Here is a 21019-nt window from a genome sequence, read left to right on the forward strand (position 1 = left end):
TCCACAAAAATATTTAGCAGCACAACTCTTTTGAGCATTGACATTAATTAGAACTATTTCTGAGCATATATTAGAAAAGAATTTCTAAAATTATAAGAATATGATTTCTGAAGGATCATGTGACACTGAAGATTGGAGTAATGATGCAAAAAAATGTCAGATTTGATAACAGCAATAAATTACATTTCGAAATATATAAAAATAGAAAACAATTATTTTAAATTGTAATAATATTTCACAATATTACTGTTTTACTGTATTTCTGATCAAATAAATGCAGCCTTGGTGAACATAAAATATTTGTTTCAAAAAATAAGAATGTTACAGACTCCAAAGTTAATATAAATTAACCTTAACATAAATTCTGAAGATGCAAGTATGTTTTTATACATCTGAATTACCGGTAATATATATCATGTTATATATAATATATAATAGCTATGTATAAGTTATGTATTAAACACCTAAATATATTTTATAAATTATAAAATAATGTTTGGATATAGTACAAAAATTCATTCAGTAATTTGATGTTATCATCTCATTGGTCCGTCCCAGAATACTTCCTGTTCAGTGAGATGCTGCTGCAGCGGCTGATCAACATGTGGGATCTGGGTCTGGGTAACATCCTGACGCGAGAGGGAGACGTCCTACATTATTTGTTTCAAAAAATAAGAATGTTACAGACTCCAAAGTTAATATAAATTAACCTTAACATAAATTCTGAAGATGCAAGTATGTTTTTATACATCTGAATTACCGGTAATATATATCATGTGTTTGTGTGTGTGCGTGTGCGTGTGTGTTTGTGGGTGTGTGTGTGTGTTTGTGGGTGTGTTTGTGGGTGTGTGTGTGTATGTGTGTGTGTGTGTTTGTGTGTGTTTGTTTATGTATTTGTGTGTGTGTGTGTGCTTGTGTGTGTGTGTGTGTGTGTGCTTGTGTGTGTGTGTGTGTCATCTCATTGGTCCGTCCCAGAATACTTTCTCTTCAGTGAGATGCTGCTGCAGCGGCTGATCAACATGTGGGATCTGGGTCTGGGTAACATCCTGACGCGAGAGGAGACGTCCTACATGCGTGACATGGCCGTGAACCGCTTTGATAAGATCATGCAGGTGCTGAAGTCCATGCTGCTGGTCTTCAGGAACATCAACACCGTCCGCTGCATCAACATCACTCTGGGAGCTCCAGTCGACCGCTACTTCATCATGGCCAAGTGGTAGGAGACGTGAAACGACTAGTACATGATTCCAGTTCACCACATTTGTAGAGGCTCCACTGACTGAAACCTGACTAATAACTTCTGCCCCATGTACATTTTTGTGTTTATAGTTAAGGCAAGAGTTGTGCTGCTGCTCACCCTTCATCATTTGAGTGAAGTGTGTGTGTTTCAGTGCTGTGAGGGGATGGGGCAGAGCTCAGGCCGACGACACCAGGATGCTGTCCACACTGTCTGTCTTCCACTGGCTCTGCTCCTTCTGGGAAAGCATCAAGTTTGAATTCGCTTTAAGGTGAGAACACTAATCAGATTCATTTTTCCCCCCCTAAATTCCATTTTATTTCTTCCCAAATACTGTTTTTTTTTCCATTCTAATTTTTGTGAATTTTGTTTAGATGGTTAAATTACATTTTACTTATTAAAAAGTCTTATGCAATTTAACAACCTATCAAAAGTTTAACAAAAAATACATTTTTAGGGCCCTAAAAAAATCTGTTTCCATTTAATTTTTCACAAATTCAGTGTTTTGTTTACATTTCCATTTTAATGGTTTAATTCAATTTTAATCAGAAAAATGTCTAATCAACAGAACACATGAAACATTTTAATAATTTACTTAAAATAATAGGGCCCTATGATTTTTTTATTTTATTTTTTTATTTTTTCAGAAATTCTATGTTGTCCATTTTATTTTTTCTGGATTTATGATTTAATACACATTTATCATCAAAAATTGTGGTAAACAAATGAAGGCTTGAAACGGCAACAATTTAATGCATTTTTTAAATGTAAATAAAAACAATTCATTTTATTTATTTTTTTCAGAAAACAAAGTGCTTTGCTGTTAAAATTAAATAAAATTTAGATATTCCTTAAAAAATAAAGTTTTAACATTTTCTTTATTATTAGTTTGAGATGTACATTCTAAAGTACAATAGTGATATATTTGTCTAAATAAATTTGTCTAAATAAAGTTAAATGGAACGTTCACTTTTTCTGGATTGTAGTGTAGCTCTTTGAGTTTATATCAGATGAAGTGATGGAATGCTGGTGAAATTCCGTGACATTCCATTTTTATGACTGGATTCTGGATTTTCAGCATTGCAGAAATCATAGGGCCCTGTGACACTCATCTCAACAGCAGATGAAACTAACATTTAAACATGAATCAAGCTTGCGGTTTTAGCCCGTTCTTGCCTTGCATGTGTGTAATATGCGTGGAATGGTCTCTCACACGTCTTTTTAATCTGTCATTGTGTTCCTCCTTCTAAAGTACAATAGTGATATATTTGTCTAAATAAATTTGTCTAAATAAAGTTAAATGGAACGTTCACTTTTTCTGGATTGTAGTGTAGCTCTTTGAGTTTATATCAGATGAAGTGATGGAATGCTGGTGAAATTCCGTGACATTCCATTTTTATGACTGGATTCTGGATTTTCAGCATCATAGGGCTTCATAACAGAAATCATAGGGCCCTGTGACACTCATTTCAACAGCAGATGAAACTAACATTTAAACATGAATCAAGCTTGCGGTTTTAGCCCGTTCTTGCCTTGCATGTGTGTAATATGCGTGGAATGGTCTCTCACACGTCTTTTTAATCTGTCATTGTGTTCCTCCAGGTCAGAGAAGGCGCTCATGAGCGTGACTCGCTTTCTGCTGAAGCCGCTGTCTTACTGCGGTCTCATCATTCACGCTGGAGCAGGACGTGTATCAGTATCTGAGGTGAAGCGCTGTCCTCTGAGCCTGTGGAGCCTGCTGCGTGTGGCTTTGCGCTCAGAGCTTGAGCTTCCAGGAACCTCTCACACAGTCTGTGTTGCTTTTCTCTGAAGTATGCGCTGGCGAGCTGCATTTCACAGAAAGCCGAGCACGTTTTAATTGAGCTTTTATCAATAATGATATTCTGGCATTTAAAAGACTTGTTTCATTCAAGACACTGAGCTACATTAGTTTCTTCTGTAGGCCTCAGTTTGAAACACTAAAATGATTCATGATGATCATTTCATGGTGGCAATAATAATAAATAATAATAATATTGCAATGACAATGCTAGAAACCTTTTTCCTGGTTATATTTAAAAATTGTGCCATTTTATTTTGTATTCTTGTGGATTTCAGTGATTAATTTGATATGCAGTAGGAAACATTTATATACTTCTTATTGTCAGAATTGGATGTGTAATCTCCAACGCAATTATTCTGAATATAAATCCTTTTGTTTCATTTGTTCTGAGTCCAAACTCTCCAGGCTCTCTTTTCTCCTGAAATCGGTTACATTTGAAATGCTTAAAGTCAGCATGGACCAAAAATTAATTAATCAATTTTGTAAATCAAACTCATTGAGAACAATTCAGCCATGTATTTGTCTTTTTTTGTGGCCTCATAATGTTTAGTCAAACTGTCAAAGCTTGATCTTGTGCAATATCAGACTTTCCTCTGGTGAGGTATGTCAGACTTCTCCAATAATTTATCAGCTTAACCCTGCTCCTCCATTATCGGCTGTGAGCTCATATTCATTGAGTGCAACACCCACATCTCAAAATCCAATCAACAACCAAAGGATAATCTCCGCCCTACAGGTTTTTCTTTTTCAATAAACTTACACTCGCTTAAATCAAAGTACAGAAGAAAAGGTCTGTCACTATTTTATGCAGAAAACAAACAAGGAAAACCAAACCATGTCTCTCTCACGCTTCCCTTATGAGCACTGCCAAAACAATGACATGGTTTATGGATTACAGTGTTATTCTTGTGACAGTTCAGTGTTTTTATAAGGAACGCGTGAGAGAAAACGGCTTTTCTCTAGTTGTGTCCTGCTGCACTCAGAGAACGATCTATGACGGAAGTAAAGAATAATGACACTGAAAGCATTAGAGTATCACCGTGTTTGTTCTGGATGTCAACATGCAATACACATTCAATATTTTTTTTTACAAAATAGTCTAAGAAATGTAATACCCTTTATTGCATTTCCTTCTTACGGTCAACAAAAAAACAGCATGACATTTTAGTTTCTACATTTCCTATCAAAACATTGAAATATAAAACGGAGGATCATCAGGTGAGCAAATACACAGTGTATTTCAGAAGTGAGCAGTTACTCTCTCAACCTCCAGAAGATCATCCAAGATCTGCAACAAACAGAGAAGCAGAAACGCTCATGAACAGGAAGATTTCAGCCGTCACAGCAGGTCAGCGCTTCTCCAAAGGTAATTAATGTGATATCTCTGATTAAAGTAGAATTAAACAACAGTTCTGGTCCACTCATTTGATTGGACAAGAGGAATACAGCGAGTGCTGACATTTATGCTGCCTTCACATGCCATGAGAGTTATGAATACTGAGTTTCCTAGCTATGGTTATTATTGTTAACTAAAACTAGAAAAAAAAAAAAAAAACCATCTGATGCATATTGTACGCTTTTTACACTGCGAAAATAGCATTTATTTGACTGAAATTCTGGATTTGCCAGCAAGCTATCACTGCAGTGAACAAATACAATAGTCCAGATAAGTCTAAATGCTCGTCAATGAATGGGACGCTAAATTCTATTCAAAATCCATGGGATATTGAATATATATCTTCTAAAATTTTGGGCTTTAAAAAGTTTTCCCCAAGAAATATTCAAGAATGAAAGTTCAGAAGTGGGGAAAAAAGTCTGATAGCACATGAAGGCAGCATTAATGTTTGTAACAATATGTTTTTTTCTTCTTTTTTGGTCCAGATCAGCTTAGTGCTTGGCATCTTTTGGAACTATTTTCATTGACAAAGGGATAAAAAGTAAATGATTTTTTTTCCCCCTGAAGTACGTTCTTGCTTAATGAACCCTTAAAAAGTAGGCGCTAGGTACCAGCACAACTGCCAGTAATGCTTAAATATAAAAACTGATTATTCAATATACACCCAGCGCTTTACATTTGTCATTTACTCTGTTCTGCACTGTGAGAGTATCAATCACTGTGTGACAGTAAGTGTCTGAGTCCAGCACTCACAATGTCTGCGGTTGTGCCAATCTTCTTGGCCAGTTCGCTTCGCTCCATGGTGCTGAGGTACAGGTACTTGTTCAGCAGCTCTCCATCCAGGATGTTCCTCACCGCGTTCTGCAGCGTCCGCCGGTCACAGTGCAGCATCCTGCAGCATAACACAGCAGCAGATGCTGAGGGCGTACACTATAGACATGCACTATAACATGCAACAGAAATCCCAAATCTGGCCTGGAAGCGTCAGGAAAATGTCTAAAATTGTAAGTTTCATAATGAATGCCATGTACGTTTATTAATGCTATGCTCAAAAGTGTTTTCTGTCCCGTATCATTTTTGATGCATCAGGCTTTTAGTGTGTGAATATGGAGCTCATACTTGAGGAGAACGGAAAAAACGAGACACAGTGCATACAAATATCAGTTTCCCAATAATAAGACTTAAGATGATATTTAAATGTTAATTTTATGATCAAAGCTCTCTAGTTTCAAAACATATAATGCAATGCAATACAATGACGATTGAGAGATGAACAAATAAATATTCCTCAAAAGCCTGATGATCATATTTAATACTCACATTTTAACAAGAATTTTCTAATAATCAAGTAGTTTCTTCAGTCCAGTGAGTGTTCATCTTGAAATACTACTAACAATATAAAAGTTATTCTTACGTTTGCTTTATAAAAATCAGTGAAGATTTCAAAGCAGAAAGACACCACGAGCTGAAGGGGGATGTTTTAAAATGATACTAAAAGGCCTTTTACTTGCAAAAAAAGTATAAAGTATAAACTATCAATCAGACGACAAGGCATGTAGAAGATTGTGTTCATCAAGTTTTGATCATGTTGGTAATTTAGAGGCTTTAGAAATCTGCGTATCAAATATGATACAGTACGCTTTCTAGGTCATGTTAAAATCTGTCCCAAAGAAAAAGACAATTGCAGAAATGCTGAGATACAAATGCAAATCTACAAAAAAAAGGTCATGGAAATGTTGAGTATCAAAACAAGCACAGGCTGGAGCGCTGCAGTACTCATGAGGTGAGTCGGTACCTGAAGGCCTTTGGATTGAGCCCCGCATGATGCGGCAGCATGGTGGTGAGGGCGTTCTGCAGCATCAGCAGTCTGCGGTACGTCTTCTCCTGCATGGGCAGAAGCAGGCCAACGCCACCGTCCAGCGTAGCTGCACACACACAGACAATCAAAGCTAGCTTTCTCATGCACTGGTATCACGAGTCCAGGAATAGGGAAATAATGCTGGTCAATGATCATGCTTCATTAATGCCCATTATTTACTAGGGTGCAAAGGTGTTCAAAAAAGTGCAGAGATGCAGGTGAGGAGACCCACCGAACCACGTGATGTGTTTGTTGTCCCAGGTGAGGGCCTTCTTGCTGGCGGGGTCCAGAGTGCCGCGGCACGGCATCCTCCAGAAGGCATTCACATGAGCGCCCGCGTTAAAATCGGCTCTCCGCAGCAAACGCATGCCTCCAAAACTCTCTTTGGCTAGAGGCAGAATAATGAAGGACATATGTGTGATATCAGACACTGGGAAAGAGCGACGTCTCACGGTACTGCAGAAAGAATCAAATGAATGACACACCTTCTGGCAGGTACATGTAGACCGACAGGTTTTTGTCTCTGTCTGAAACTGAGAGAGGGTTTTAGAGGTCAAACGAGTTTACGATGAGACAGAATAAAAGAGCAAGACATTTTTACCCAGGAAGCCAAGCTGGTTGTTGTCCACCATAAACTCTATGCTGTAAACCTCCAAGGGCTTTGCATCCTATGAAGAAATAAAAAGAGGAATGGAATTGATATCCAAACTGTATGCATTTTCATACACTGGTATGATTTGCAAATCTAAATTACCATGTTTAATTTTCTGTTAAGCACTCAAGTCAAACAAAAGGCAAAAGCAAAAAAAAAACAATTCAACCAATCATAGCACTGGGTTCATTAACCCAAATATGAGGGATAATTGACTACTGTGAAATGACAATCATTTCTGCGAATTGACAGCAACACAAACTTAAAAATATATCCCTTTAAATCAACTGAATTCTGTAATTGACTGATATTTGAGTGCAAACTCATGCCAGATACCCTGCTGATGAGCGAGAGCGTCTTGCTCTCTTCCTGGTAGCGCAGCAGAGAGATGCTCTTCATCACATCAGCGGCGAGGATGAAGTTCTTGATGCTGTGCATCTGATGGATGTAGAGCTGCGTGTCGATGAAGGCCATGCCGGTCAGATCATTATCCTTCAGACTCCACAAGAAGATCTGCACACACACACAACAGCTTTATACAGGATGAACAGAATGTCACTGTGTTTAACAGCACGTTTAAACGTGTGGGGTTTACCTTCTGTCCGATGGCAGACACCAGGTATCCACTGCAGTGACAGAGAGCCGTGACGGGCCCCTTCTGCTCCTTCTCATACAGCACTTTAAACTTGTTCTTGGTGAGGGGCTGACCGGGCTCTGGCACCACCTCAATCACGTCCAGAATCAGGATCTGTCACAGAGAACAAACGTCTGATCAACAGAAACTGGTGCCGACAAAAGAGACCAAAGTTCGGGCTGCACGATTGAAAATTACGACTGCAATTAAAAATGTGAAAACTTCAGGTTGCTTTGCTCGTTTGTTGTAGGGCTGCACAATTTGGCCATATTTGTAATTATATTTCATTTACAATAATGAATCATATTATTATAAATATTAAGAATTATTATTATACAATACATATAATTATATAATTATTAAAAAATAATAAATAAATATAATTTATATTACTAAATAAAATATTAAACAAATTAATAATTATTTTTACAATTATTTGAGTATTACTTCTGCAATATTTCATTAAAAAAAAAAACAAAAAAAAAAACATGTATTTAAGAAAAAAACAAGTTTGCTGTGCCTGTTTGCAGGGCTGCACAATTTGGCCAATTTTGTAATTACATTTCATAAGAAGCAATTATATATAGTAATTCTAAATAAAAATATTAAACAAAATAAGAAATATGACTATTGCAATATTACACTGTAAATAAAAAAAAAACATTTATTTAAGAAAAACAATCTAGTATTTTTTTTTTACAGCATGACTACAATACTAAGATATCTGGCTGACTTTATTTATTTCTATTTTATGTTTTAACAATTGACCTTTTTTGGTGGAAAATTTGCAGGGAGACCTACAATTTAAATCACAGCCTTTATGATTTGATAATCGCCTTTAGCCTTATACCAAACTCGTTTTATTTTTTATTATTATTATTTTTTTTTATAAATCATGCAGCCCTAACCAAAAGTAGTCATACATGGTGCAGTTTTAAATGTTGTTGGACCATGCAAATGTTTTTATCCCATTTTGCGATCACATGACCAGCCATATTGCTCTCTTTATCTTTCAGTTGTGGAATAAACTGATCATGGGAATCAAATGCACCTGCACACAGAGTATTTCTACAATGGCATTGGTAGCTGACTGCCATTGAGTGATGATCAAAAGGCTTATTTACTGAAGTAATATGAATGCAGTTCTGTTTTCAGATGTAAGTGAAGACTCACTCTGCCCCTACAGGTGACCTCCTCTCCCTGCATGAGGCACGTGCCCAAAGCCACATATCCCTTCAGCCCTGACACAGTCTCCTGACTCTTCAGAGCCACCGTCTTCATACACGTCACATGCTCCCACTCCTCCAGATCAATGCTGAACAAGACAGTCCAACAACGTTACACAGACAGTTGAGTTTATAAATTTATCACGCGTCATCATTTACTCGTGTTCATGTCAGTTCAAAACCCATAAGGAGCCGTTCACACAGAACACGTTTTCCCATTCCAATGCGTTACTTTTCCGTTGTTTTTCTATGTTAATGTGCTAGACGGATGTATATGACTTTTGCAGCGTCTCGCACATGAGCGCCACGTTTTTAAGACTTGTACACGCAGCGCCGCTCATCATGTCAGTTCCAAAACACTGGACCAATCAGAAGACTCCGGAGGCGGGGCAAGCGTTGCCAGCTTTTGTTTACAGAAGCAAGTTGGCATGGCAACTGTTTTATTTGATGGCAACATGGCCAAGCAGGCGTTCTGTGCTGCACTTTACATTCCTTAGCGTTTCGTCTCGTGTTTTTAGACGCAAAGACACATTCTGTGTGAACAGCCCCTAAGACTGCCATTCATCTTGAAGATATTTTCAATGAAACCTGAGATACATCTGTCCCTCTATTAAAAGTCCATTCCACCAAAACTTTATGCTTCAAGATGTTCATAAATAGACATCAAATATGTTAAACGGCTCTATGTATGTGCATCGATAAAAGTTTCTATGTGAATAAAAGCCTAATTTAAATCGGTTCATCATATAAAGTGATCACATCTCTTCAGAAGGATTAAACTGCTCTACTCATACAGATTACTTTCATAGCGTCATCGGCTGTGTGATCTTTCAACGGAAGGACAGAAATCGCTCAGGTTTCATTAAAAATACTTTCATTTGTGTTATGAAGATGAACGAAACTCTTACAGGTTTGGAACGGCATGAGGGTGAGTAAATGATGACAGAATGTTCATTTTTGGGAAAACTGTCCCCTGCAGTGAATCATGTGCTTCTCACCGTGTGTTTGGGATGGCCTCCCAGCTGACCGGAGAGATGAGCTGGATGGAGAAGCTCTCCTGCTGAGGGTGTATGTACCGCTCATCTGAGAGAACAACAATTAAACTGTTAAGACCCCTTCGAATGACTTTACCCATGTACACAAGCAAACAAACGGTGTCCCACCTCTCTCGATGGTCTCAAACTCCTTCTCCTCGCCGGTCATTCTGGGGATGCGTGTGCACTGCTCTTTAACACTGCTGCACACCGCATACACCTGAAACACACACGATTAAACATGCATGAACATACAGTAGGGCTGCACGATAAATCGAAATGGAATCGAGATCGCGATTCGACAGAAGCTGCGATTGTCATGCGTATCTTTCAGTGAAGCGCGGTCAGTATGACTGTCCACATTTACACTGCAACACTCATTTAATGCAGGACACTGTTGTTGTTCATGCAAAGACTTTAGCCAGTTATAACAGACCTCATTTACATATGGAATCTTAAAGGGACAGGAGCAAAAACAGCCAGCCTAAAAGACCTCAGTCAGGTTAGACGTTATATTAAATTGAATGCGAATGAAAACGAGGCCTGTCCACAGCTGTGCGTTACCTTGGATTCCACATGGTACGACACATAGTGGATGGTACACCTGAGTGGGATCTTGCGGACAGGCCAGGGAGCGTCGTATGAGAGATATGTGGGTAACACACTGATCCTCAGCTCGCCCTAAAGCAACAAACACACTCCAGTTACACATTTAATCTGTCAAGATATTCTGATACATTGGAGGGTGAACAGCACTTTTTTTCATTCTGAGAAGTGATTTTATATCTAATACCAAATGCTAGTGGACTTGGTTTTTACCTGTTTGTTGAAGTAGAGGAATCCTTTGGGGCAGTTGATATTGTGAAAGGGAGAGAAGGACTCGATGGCGCCATCTATAGTCATGGGGTGAAGACGCATCGCCCCTCGAGACGTCACCAGCATCCAGTGAGGAGACGGCCCGCAGATAAACACCTGAAAAACAAGCAGTGCCAAACATTTATGTAGTGCTTGAGAAAATAATTTGGTGCCAATGTCTTACGCCAGCTGTGATAACTAGCCAGCATGGTTGTTATTGATTACTTAGAAATTATTAAAAATGATTTTCCATAATTGAAATCAAGCTGAAATAAAATATACAAATTTTATTAAAAAATAAATAGAAATTTACTAAATAAACAAAAAGTAGTACTAAAATTACTAAAACTGAGGCTGAAATAGTTAATTACAAATATATTTGTTTAAATGACAACAGCACATAACGAAGTTACTAATACCTAAACTAACATTAAAATGACAACAGAAAAAATACACATAAAAGGTACTACATAACATTATAATAATTAATACTAAAATAGACAATACATGATTGACAAAAAAACGGTTTATAAGGATAAAAAAACAAGTGTACAATAAAAAAGAACAATAAAATAGCATATAAATATTAGATGACTTAAATGAAAATTAGAAATGCCTTGACAACTAAGTGAAATAAAATAGGTTTAAGTTGAAATAGCAAAATTACTAAAACAGTAATAATACTAATACAAAAAAATAAATAAAAATACTAACATTTTTAACATGGCAAAGCATGAATAAAATACTATAAAAGTATATAAATAATACTAAAATAATCCTGCATTACATGACTGACCAAACTGGTTTATAAGGGTAAAATATACAAGTTTTGAATGCATTTAGAATTGAACACAATGTAAGGGCATCAACAAGTGTATCAAAACAACAATATGATCAGAAATACACACGTCAGTTTTCAAACCAAGTCTCAGACAGACGTACCCCTGAGTATCCTGAGATGTCCTGGAAGTATCTGAATCTGGCCACTCGACCCCTGACCCCCACAGTCTCCTCTCCCTGACCCTCGGGCTTCTTGTCCTTCCTCATTTTGGACTTCTTCTCTCTGAAGTTAATGTTATGAGGCATCTGACAGGAAGAAAACACAGCCACCACTCACCATCACTCAAACCTCACTAGAGTAAACGTCCTGCGGAGAGTATTTAGTGCGAGTTTGTACCTTCTTAAAGCGCACTTTCAGGTTGCTCTGAGCCTGCTGCTGGTCGTATGGAAAGGCCTCATAGATGAGAAGCTCTTGATCAACATGTGCCTGTTGACAAACACAGTCAAATACACAACATTAAACCTCAATTCGTCCAGAAGAGCAGGGAGACTCTTGTGATTCACTCACCAGCAGGTAAGGACGGCTCTGGTTGTAGCCTAAAGACACGAGAGCAACTTCTTTGACCAATGGGATTTCTCCCTGCCTCATCACTTCCTCCTTTTTGAGCTCCGCTTGAGTAGCCGACTGGCTAGCAGAGCTGTCGACCAAAACACGCTGACCAACAGGGAAGTTTTTCACCAGGAAAACCAGGCGCCAGTCAGGAAGCTGGTAGATCTGATTAACAAAATCACAATAAACATTTTTAATGAACAATAATAAGAACAATAACATCAGATTATGCTTTACATGTGCTATATGGAAGCTTGTTACATGAACTGATAAACCAAACAGGCCCAAACAGGTCAAATTAATCTATTAATAAGATATGCATTCATACAAAGCAATTTAATATACTTCATAAAGGCAGTTCAGGGATAGTTTTGAATGAACTGAGGGTCTATAAAGGATGACAGGCATTTGGATTTTTGGGTAAATTATATGGGTTTTGGGATCATATAAAGGGAATTTTTAATATTACATAAATATTAAATATTTAATCATAAACAATTACAATACTTGTCAAAAGTTTGGAAATAGTACGATTTTTTTATGTTTTTAATGAAGTCTCTTATGCTCACCAAGGCTGCATTTGTGTGCTCAAAATACAGTAAAAGCAGTAACAATATGAAATATCATTACAATTCAAAATAACTGTTTTTTACTCAAATATATTGTAAAATGTAATTTATTCCTGTGATGCACAGCTGAATTTTCAGCATCATTACTCCAGTCTTCAGTGTCACATGATCCTTCAGAAATCATTCTGATATGCTGATTTGCTTACATTTTAAAATATAGTACAGTAGAAAACACTTATTTATTAATATTGTAATATTATTTAACAATATTAGTGTTTTTACGGTGTTTTTTTATCAAATAAATGCAGCCTTGGTGAGCAGAAGAAACTTTATCAAAGTAGTGAATAACTTAAAATAAAAACAATAAAAAATACTAATTAAAGATTATAAAAAAAGAATACATTTTAATACTTAACAGTAAGTTAGTAGCATACACTCTTTCAGAGATTTCTCAGTAAGTCAGTGTCTATGTTCGTCACCTCCATGACTCCGTTCTCTCTGACCAGCAGGCACCAGTGTGACGGCTCCTGTCTGCCCTCTCTTCCTGTCTGAGTGGAGTTCAGTGCTGCAAAGACGCGGCTGGACTCCTCTTTACTGGGGCTGCTCAGAGGGTTCGACTCCCCATACAGCATCTCCTCCTCATCATCCAACGCATTACTGACGGATAGATAGAAAGACAGTCATAATGAGCAGATGACACAAAACTGCAAATGAGAGCATTTGAGTGGCTGGTGTGAGCGTTACCCGATGTCCTGGATGATGCTCTCTGACTCTGATTGGGTTCTGATGGACGTTTCCTCTTTGGCCAGGAAGCTGACCTTGTTCTCAGTGGTGAACATGCCACTGACGTCACGGTACGCACATAACGTAATCACACGGGATTGCTGCGAAACAAAATATTGAGAACTGGTCACACTGAGAACACTTTAAGAGGCATTCAACACTGTCAAATGACTGTATTTCAGTAATGAGAATCACCGGAGAGACAAATGGGATTTACAGAAAACTCAGATCCACTAGGGCAGGGGTGCCCAAACTCGGTCCTGGAGGGCCGATGTCCTGCAGAGTTTAGATCCAACCCCAATTAGACACACCTGAAGCAGCTAATCAAGCTCTTACTAGGCATACTAGAAACTTCCCGGCAGATGTGTTGAGGCAAGTTGGAGCTAAACTCTGCAGGACATCGGCCCTCCAGGACCGAGTTTGGGCACCCCTGCACTAGGGTAATAAGAATTTGGGTGAAAATGTGTTTAATTTTCATGAAAATGAGATAATGCCACAATATAAAATCTTCTGTGCTAAAAATAGGATTCAGTTTCTATATTGGCTTTCAATTTTGTGGTAAAACACAACCTAAATGTTTTTCACGAGATTAAAAAAAAAAAAAAACGTATATTTTTATTCAGCAGGTATGCATTAAATTGATCAAAAATAACAGTTAAGACATTTATAATGTTACATAAGATTTCTATTTCTAATAAATGCTGTTTTTGAACTTCGTATTTATCAAAGTATCTTAAAAAATGCATCAGTTACCAACAAAAATACGGAGCATCACAATAGTTTTCAACATTGATAATAATAATAAATATTCCTTGAGCAGCAAATCTGCATATTATACTGATTTCTGAAAGATCATGTGACACTGAAGACTGGAGTAATGATGCTGAAAATTCAGCTTTGATCACAGCAATAAATTACATTTTACAATATATTCACATAGAAAACATTTATTTTAAATTGTAATAATATTATACAATATTACTGTTTTTATAAACAGTAATAAAACAAATGCAGCCTTGGTGAACATAAGAGACTGAGTAAGAAAAGAGTTAGAGAGATTTTTAGAGAGTCTTGTTTTCCAGTAAAAATATCTAAAAGTGCTTAAATCGAGAGACACTTACTTGAAATGCAAAATGACGCAAGTCATCATACATGTCTTTTTAGCGAGTTTACACTTAAAAACAGAACAAAATAATTGCAAATGGGGTCAAATAAATAAAATAAATCTTACACCACTGACGTTTTTTTTTTTTCTGTTTAAGCATAAACTTAATTTTGATACACTTCTCAGAAAGCAAGACTTCCTACACCAATTCTGCATTTCAAATAACTTGACCAAATAAATGCAGGCTTGGTGAGCATCAGAGACTTCTTACGAAAGCAAACGCTTGATCAGTAATGTGCTTGATGTCTGCATGGGCTGACCGTGTGGATCTGTGGTTTCTGCAGTGCCAGGCGGTGGCTCTTCCCCATGTACGATTCACTCTTCAGCACAAACATGGTGACCACTCCCTCTGCTGTCATGATGACCACGTAGGGATCGGCCACAGAGCAGTGCACTATGGGAGAGCCCAGGTCCACAGGGATAAAGTGGAGCTGTGTCACTGAGAGCAAGAAGAGACCATATGAGACACAGGCCACCCATCATACGGTCACGTTTAGATCTACACTGGTTTGGCCCCTCACCTCCCTCTAGCAGTCTGATGCCCACAGGAGACACCTGGATGATGTATTTATTGTCTCCGATGTTGCCCGCATACACAGTGGGACCCTGCGTGGCGAAACCACTGGTGTCCAGCTCCATAATCTCCTGACCCGTCTGCAGGATCTAAACACACCACAAGAGCAATGAATCACTGAAAGAGCAAATAAGACCTCCAGAAATGGCATTGACTCTAATCATTGCGATCGGCTGAAGAGTAGCCAGTGAGCTCATATGAGAAAGCAGTAATGGGAACAGCATATATAGTAGTATATATGCCTAGAATGAGTGTTATAGAGAATACAGCCTTTGATTACCATAGTGGAGTCCTCTCTGCTGAGGATGAGGAAGCCGTGTTTGTTCTTGTCATCCTCCACTGTTTGCTCCTGCTTCTCCTCCTCAGGACCCTCACTATCGCCCTCTGGTGGAGACTACAGACACACAGCGTTTCAAAGTTAAAACATCAGCATGTCTTATTTATAATTGCATTGATCTGCATTAAAAAAGAAAAGAAAAAGCGGCAGATGAGCGTAACAAATCACCTTCTCAGGTTTTTCCTCACAGTAAATGACTGTCCACATGTCATGGCATCCAGGAAGTTCAAACGTTGTGACCACCTGCGGTCTGATGCTTTTCTACAGAACGGCAAAATAAATGTTTCAATATCACAAATTTAATAAAAGTTTGGTAATAATGGTTGACCTTTATGGACTTTTCAACTGCCAGAGGCCAATATATTGTCAATATATATGTGTGACCTATGAATATAAATACATACACAAAGCCAACACTGCAAACAGTGATTTTCTTACTCAGTATTGTTGTCTTGTTTCCAAGTAAAAATATCTACAAATTCTTAAATCAAGAGACATTTACTTGAAATTAAAAATTACATAAGTCGTCTTTATTTTATTTTATTTCATTTTATTTTTTTTGAGAAATGTATGAGAGTTTGTGGTTAAAACCAGAAAAAATTACCGCAAATGGGGTCCCCCCCCCAAAAAACCCACACGTTTCCCTTTCAAATTGAGTTTATATTTCTTACACCACTGGCTTTTTCTGGTATTATGCATAAACTTACTTAATTTTGATAAATATCTCAGAAAACAAGGCTTCTTACATCATTTTGCATTTCAAATAACCGTCTCTTAATTTAAGTTTGAAAAAAGAACAAAAATACTAAGAAAAACACTTTTCTCTGTCAATATATTCAGGCTAATAAAATGTAATTATAGCAATTGAGGTATACACGTACACAATGCAATTAAAGAAACATTTACTTGAAATTCACTATAAATGATCATTATACACTGAATGTGCTGTTAATGATATGGGAAATAGCACGATGGAAAGTTAATGTTTTTGTTAATCAGCCAAGTACTCTGTGGTCTGATACTTTTCTATAGAAAAGCAAATGCTTCAATATCATGAATTTAATATACTTTCAGTAATAACAGTTGACTTGTATGGATTTTTCCATTGTCAATATATATGTAAGACCTTTAAATATCCATGTATACACACAATGCATCAAAACGTGATTATTGAGCAATGATGTACTATCAGAATGGTCAATTCTACAAATAGCAGATTTACAAATGATTTACAGATGTTACAAATAGTGTTTCACAACAATAAAACATAAGCCTTAACCAAATGAATAAAACCAGTAAAATTAATCACAAAAGGGCAATTCTAACAACATGACATCAAACTAAAATAATAAATAAAAAATATACACATTTGTGTCGCTCAACTTCTAAAATCTCCTTCATCAATTATGTTGAAACTGGCACTGAAATGTATTCACACCAGAAACGTGCTGCTGTGATGCCATTTCTGACAGAAGGGAAATTATGATCTGTGCCTGTAGAGCGAGCAGATTCAAGCCCTCTTCACGCCTGATATTAACATCTGTCTCATGTGATCCGATCAAAACTGGTCACTTGAGACAGATCCCCATTTAGAGCTGGTATTTACAAATGCATCGGATTTAAGGGAGGTGTCTCTAGTACACTACACGTCAAAAGACAAACCTTTTGATTCCTTATTACATGTTAGAATAAAGTCTTTAAAACTATGGAACTGGAATTTTGTGTTAAACAAATCAAAACGGTCTAAAATTTTTTCATCTTTAAAGTTGACACCTTTCCAAAATTCCAGCTTCTGAATATTGTATTAACCACATTCATGAGGTACATATACATACTGGGATGTTTTCTGGACCCCAAATTAAACAAAATCAAACCACCTGAGACCATAGACTGTATAAAAACATGGACGTAGTGTCCGTGACGTCACCCGTAGGTTTCTGAAGCTTCACTAAAGAGACCAGGAGGTTGGCACTTGCCTGAGACGCATGTTAACAACAGGTGTAAACGGAGCCTCAGGTTCATAATGAACACAGGCACTCAAGACAAATAACACAGGTGTCATGCATCCCGAGTGAAATGCATGAGCGGTGCATCAGCAGTGTGCCTCTGCTGTATCTCGGGTGTTTTAAAGGCCTCTCCGACCATCTCTGAGGCAGCCCTGGTAAAGCCCAGACGTGACTGTAGCACCCACAGCAGCCCGGTGGCAGACGAGCCTCACCGCTGCAGGACCGCGTGCGGTGCATCTTTACTTTAAACAGACCCAGCTGCGATGCACGCGCATACATGCAGGAGTGCACCGGCCGTCTACGAGTACAGAAACGAAGGTACAGTGACGGCACAGATAATCATACCTGCAGTACAGAGAGAGCTCCGTTCTTGCCGAATCCCGAGCACACCACCACCTCCAGATCCGGCTCTGGGTTAGTCTGAAACTGATGGAAGAATTGATGTCGTATCACAATTAATCAGAAACCAATATTTTCTCAACCAAACTGTTAATGCAACTAATAGTTTGAGACTAATTATGTCTCTTTTTTTTCATACTGTATCTCAGGGTTCAGTATTAAATACCTCACTGATATGGGAAATAGCAATAGGGTGCTGCAGATAGGATGATCAGGCAGACTGGCCTTACCTGAACACAGTAACACACACATATATATACACAACACAACAGCACAGATATCTGAACCTCGTACATCACGACTATGAATTACACTACCTGCCCAGTTAGTTGAATCCACTCGCTTTTTCTTATTCGGAGGCTCCTCCTAGAAGATCGAGATATTCAATACGAGTAAGAAGCTTCAGATCCTTCTTACAAAAGACTTGATTTGCTTAAAAAGGACATTTTATGAAAAATGTATTGTGAATGACAAAACTATCCTATCCTCTTAACTGTTTATATGACTGGCAATACCAGCATTGTACAACAGCAGAATTGGATAAACTATTGCTGTAGCTTATATACGTTTATTCCCTTAAGAAAGACAAGTGTGCTTAAAGGCAGAGTAAGGGATTTCTGGTAGCCAATGTTGATATTTGAAATCACCAAAACTACAAGTTTGTTTTGCGATTCGGCCCGAATCAGTTTTCTAAAGTGTTTTTGAAAAATCACTTACTCTGCCTTTAATTGAATAAAATACACACTTGTAGTGTACTTCAAATACTCTACAAAAGTATATATTTAAAAAACAAAAATGCAGAAAATATAATATTAATGAAATAAAAGGTCACTTAATTGAGAGTGTTTAACACACTTAAGTAGACTTTTAAAAAAAGGCCAGTTTGAAATAAAGTAAAATTAAATGTTTTTCTTTAACAGTGCATTTAAAATTATTATTTAATAATCTTTTGTCATGCTTTAAATAAGTGCTCTTATTTTGACTAGCACACATGTAAGGATTATAATTTTAACTGTGGTGTGATATATTACATTTAAAGTGAATATATTTGAAATGTACTAAAATGCATCTTTATCATTCCAAATATGTAATTCCAAATACATTTAAATACATGACATAGACGTTTCAGTAGAAATTACTTTAAAGTATATTTTAGTTTACCATAAATGCTTGAGAGTAAATTCAGCAGTTCACTTTAACCATATTTCAAAGACAATAGAATTATGAAATTCCATATAAAGACGTGCAAGTACTACTTAAGTGGGTCAAAAAGCACTTAAGTTTTAGTAAATTGTATTTACTATAAATAAATACTATAAAACATTAATTTAATTTCAATTTTATTTAATTTCAATTAACATGCAATGAACTGTCTGAAATGACGCTGAGTTCACACTTAAGTCTATTCTTCTAAAGTATATTACTTCCACAATAAGTCTTTTTAAAAGTATGCTAAAGTGTCCTTCTCTTCACACGGGTTCACACACCTGTTTCTCTTTCTCTTCGTTCTCTCTGCCCTCTTCCATTGGTGTTTCCTGGAGTTTCTCAGTGTACCTGAGCAGCAGTGAGTTGCCCAGACGAGAGCCCAAGAACAGATAACCGGCCTCCATGGTTGTCATCTGAGAGGAGAGAGATGGAGGGAGTGTGTGAGTGTCTGTGTTCAGGCGCAGAGTATTAGCGACCGATGCTTTCTAAGAGTCGATCTGGCACAGCTGATCACTCACACAGGTGCTCAGGACGCTGGCAGCAGCCTTATCGAAGTGAAACGAGGGAGTGTGTGAGTGTCTGTGTTCAGGCGCAGAGTATTAGCGACCGATACTTTCTAAGAGTCGATCTGGCACAGCTGATCACTCACACAGGTGCTCAGGACGCTGGCAGCAGCCTTATCGAAGTGAAACGCCCGCACGCTCCTCATGCCATCTGTGATGAGCGTCAACACGTAGCTGCACACACGACAAGACACGCGTCAACAAACATGGTCAGAACTCTGTCCCAATCGACCGGTTTACACCCATTCAGTTTGTATGTGACATAAAACATGGCGTCATGTGACATTATGGTCCTAAAAGCAGAAGTTCTCACATTTCTCCTCCTTTTAGTGAGATGACCATCTTATCTGAAGTGATGAAGGATGCTTGAGAACAGTCCAGCGTGATCTTCACTTCCTCCTGTTGCCCTGAAGAGCAAACCAGACTGAATTAGAGTGAAGCTCATCAATTAGTAATCCTAACTTTGACTGTAAAGATGTTATTTTGGGGACGGAAGCAGTCTCCGGTGAACTTACTCAAGGGGAAAGCTGTGGTGCCGCTGGTCTGACTGTTGAGTGACACTCCAAACGGAGGAACGCTCTGGTTTAGATATAGCAATGAATTCACAGCGAACACCACAACTCCACCTGAACACAAAACACACAACATTATCATGCAAGCAGCTTCAAGAGATGCACGCTGGGATGCTTTTAAGCAGTATTAAAGTATTGGAGATCCATGTATACTGAACACTTGTTGACTGGTTTTCCTTCACGTTCTGGTTAAAATCGCCCAATTTATACATGTCTACAAAACTCATTTCAAGTATTCAAGCACAACAAATGAGATCAGAAGGTCTTCAAGATCATAAATCAATGTTGCTCTTAAAATACGAAATAAATACGAAATAAATTATATCATACTAGTGCTTGTGGAGTTAATATTGGCTAAAATTCATATCTTTTAAATCATACAGGCTTCCAAGACAGACAGACAGACAGACAGACAGACAGATAGATAGATAGATAGATAGAGAGAGAGAGATGATAGAACATAACAATAGATAGATAGATAGATAGATAGATAGAATGACTCTGTTTACTGCACTTTTCATCTTTCGAACACCACCAATAAGGTGCAGGTTTTTGTGCTAAAGTACTGATTTTTGTACCTTCGCTCTGGCATTTTTTTTTATTGCACGGTACTAGATGTTTAGATGATAGAACAAAACGATAGATAGATAGATAGATAGACAGATAGATAGATAGAGAGAGATGATAGAACATAACGATAGACAGACAGACAGACAGACAGACAGACAGGCAGATAGATAG

General features: G+C 37.7%; 2 protein-coding genes across 3 annotated transcripts in view; one reads left to right on the top strand and one right to left on the bottom strand.

The window, feature by feature from the left end:
• The first annotated feature begins 592 nt into the window (after positions 1-592).
• Positions 593-3156, top strand: LOC107748386 (uncharacterized aarF domain-containing protein kinase 5-like). 2 transcript variants are annotated; one of them, XM_016563160.1, is made up of 4 exons: positions 593-611; positions 1029-1216; positions 1392-1508; positions 2840-3156. In XM_016563160.1, the coding sequence occupies exons 1-4, from the start codon at positions 603-605 to the stop codon at positions 3045-3047; spliced, it is 522 nt and encodes a 173-aa protein (XP_016418646.1). In that variant the 5' UTR covers positions 593-602; the 3' UTR covers positions 3048-3156. The 2 variants fall into 2 exon arrangements, with proteins under 2 accessions (XP_016418646.1, XP_016418645.1); XM_016563159.1 differs by lacking the exon at positions 593-611 and having other exon boundaries at positions 983-1216.
• Positions 3157-3808: 652 nt separating this feature from the next.
• The window catches only part of cpsf1 (cleavage and polyadenylation specific factor 1), a 20691-nt gene continuing 3480 nt past the window's right edge, over positions 3809-21019 (bottom strand). Inside the window, 30 exon segments of the mRNA XM_016563154.1 lie at positions 3809-4347; positions 5209-5347; positions 6251-6380; positions 6546-6701; positions 6799-6846; positions 6915-6981; positions 7302-7478; positions 7561-7713; positions 8773-8914; positions 9824-9908; positions 9989-10079; positions 10424-10540; positions 10679-10831; positions 11657-11800; positions 11892-11981; positions 12063-12269; positions 13153-13330; positions 13418-13557; positions 14882-15060; positions 15143-15284; positions 15476-15589; positions 15701-15793; positions 17884-17964; positions 18109-18167; positions 18255-18303; positions 19425-19556; positions 19793-19880; positions 20020-20113; positions 20222-20368; positions 20609-20613. Of these exon segments, the coding sequence (XP_016418640.1) occupies positions 4300-4347; positions 5209-5347; positions 6251-6380; positions 6546-6701; positions 6799-6846; positions 6915-6981; positions 7302-7478; positions 7561-7713; positions 8773-8914; positions 9824-9908; positions 9989-10079; positions 10424-10540; positions 10679-10831; positions 11657-11800; positions 11892-11981; positions 12063-12269; positions 13153-13330; positions 13418-13557; positions 14882-15060; positions 15143-15284; positions 15476-15589; positions 15701-15793; positions 17884-17964; positions 18109-18167; positions 18255-18303; positions 19425-19556; positions 19793-19880; positions 20020-20113; positions 20222-20368; positions 20609-20613 (3448 nt within the window). The 3' untranslated portion in view covers positions 3809-4299.

The sequence above is a fragment of the Sinocyclocheilus rhinocerous genome, unplaced genomic scaffold, assembly GCF_001515625.1.
Source record: "Sinocyclocheilus rhinocerous isolate Xijiao unplaced genomic scaffold, SAMN03320098_v1.1 scaffold1281, whole genome shotgun sequence".
Taxonomy (NCBI): Eukaryota; Metazoa; Chordata; class Actinopteri; order Cypriniformes; family Cyprinidae; genus Sinocyclocheilus; species Sinocyclocheilus rhinocerous.

Coding starts and splice junctions, on each gene's coding strand:
- LOC107748386 (XM_016563159.1), top strand. CDS start 996: ATGCTGCTGCAGCGGCTGATCAACATGTGGGATCTGGGTCTGGGTAAC. Junction 1,217..1,391: donor TACTTCATCATGGCCAAGTG/GTAGGAGACGTG, acceptor TGTGTGTTTCAG/TGCTGTGAGGGGATGGGGCA. Junction 1,509..2,839: donor AAGTTTGAATTCGCTTTAAG/GTGAGAACACTA, acceptor GTGTTCCTCCAG/GTCAGAGAAGGCGCTCATGA.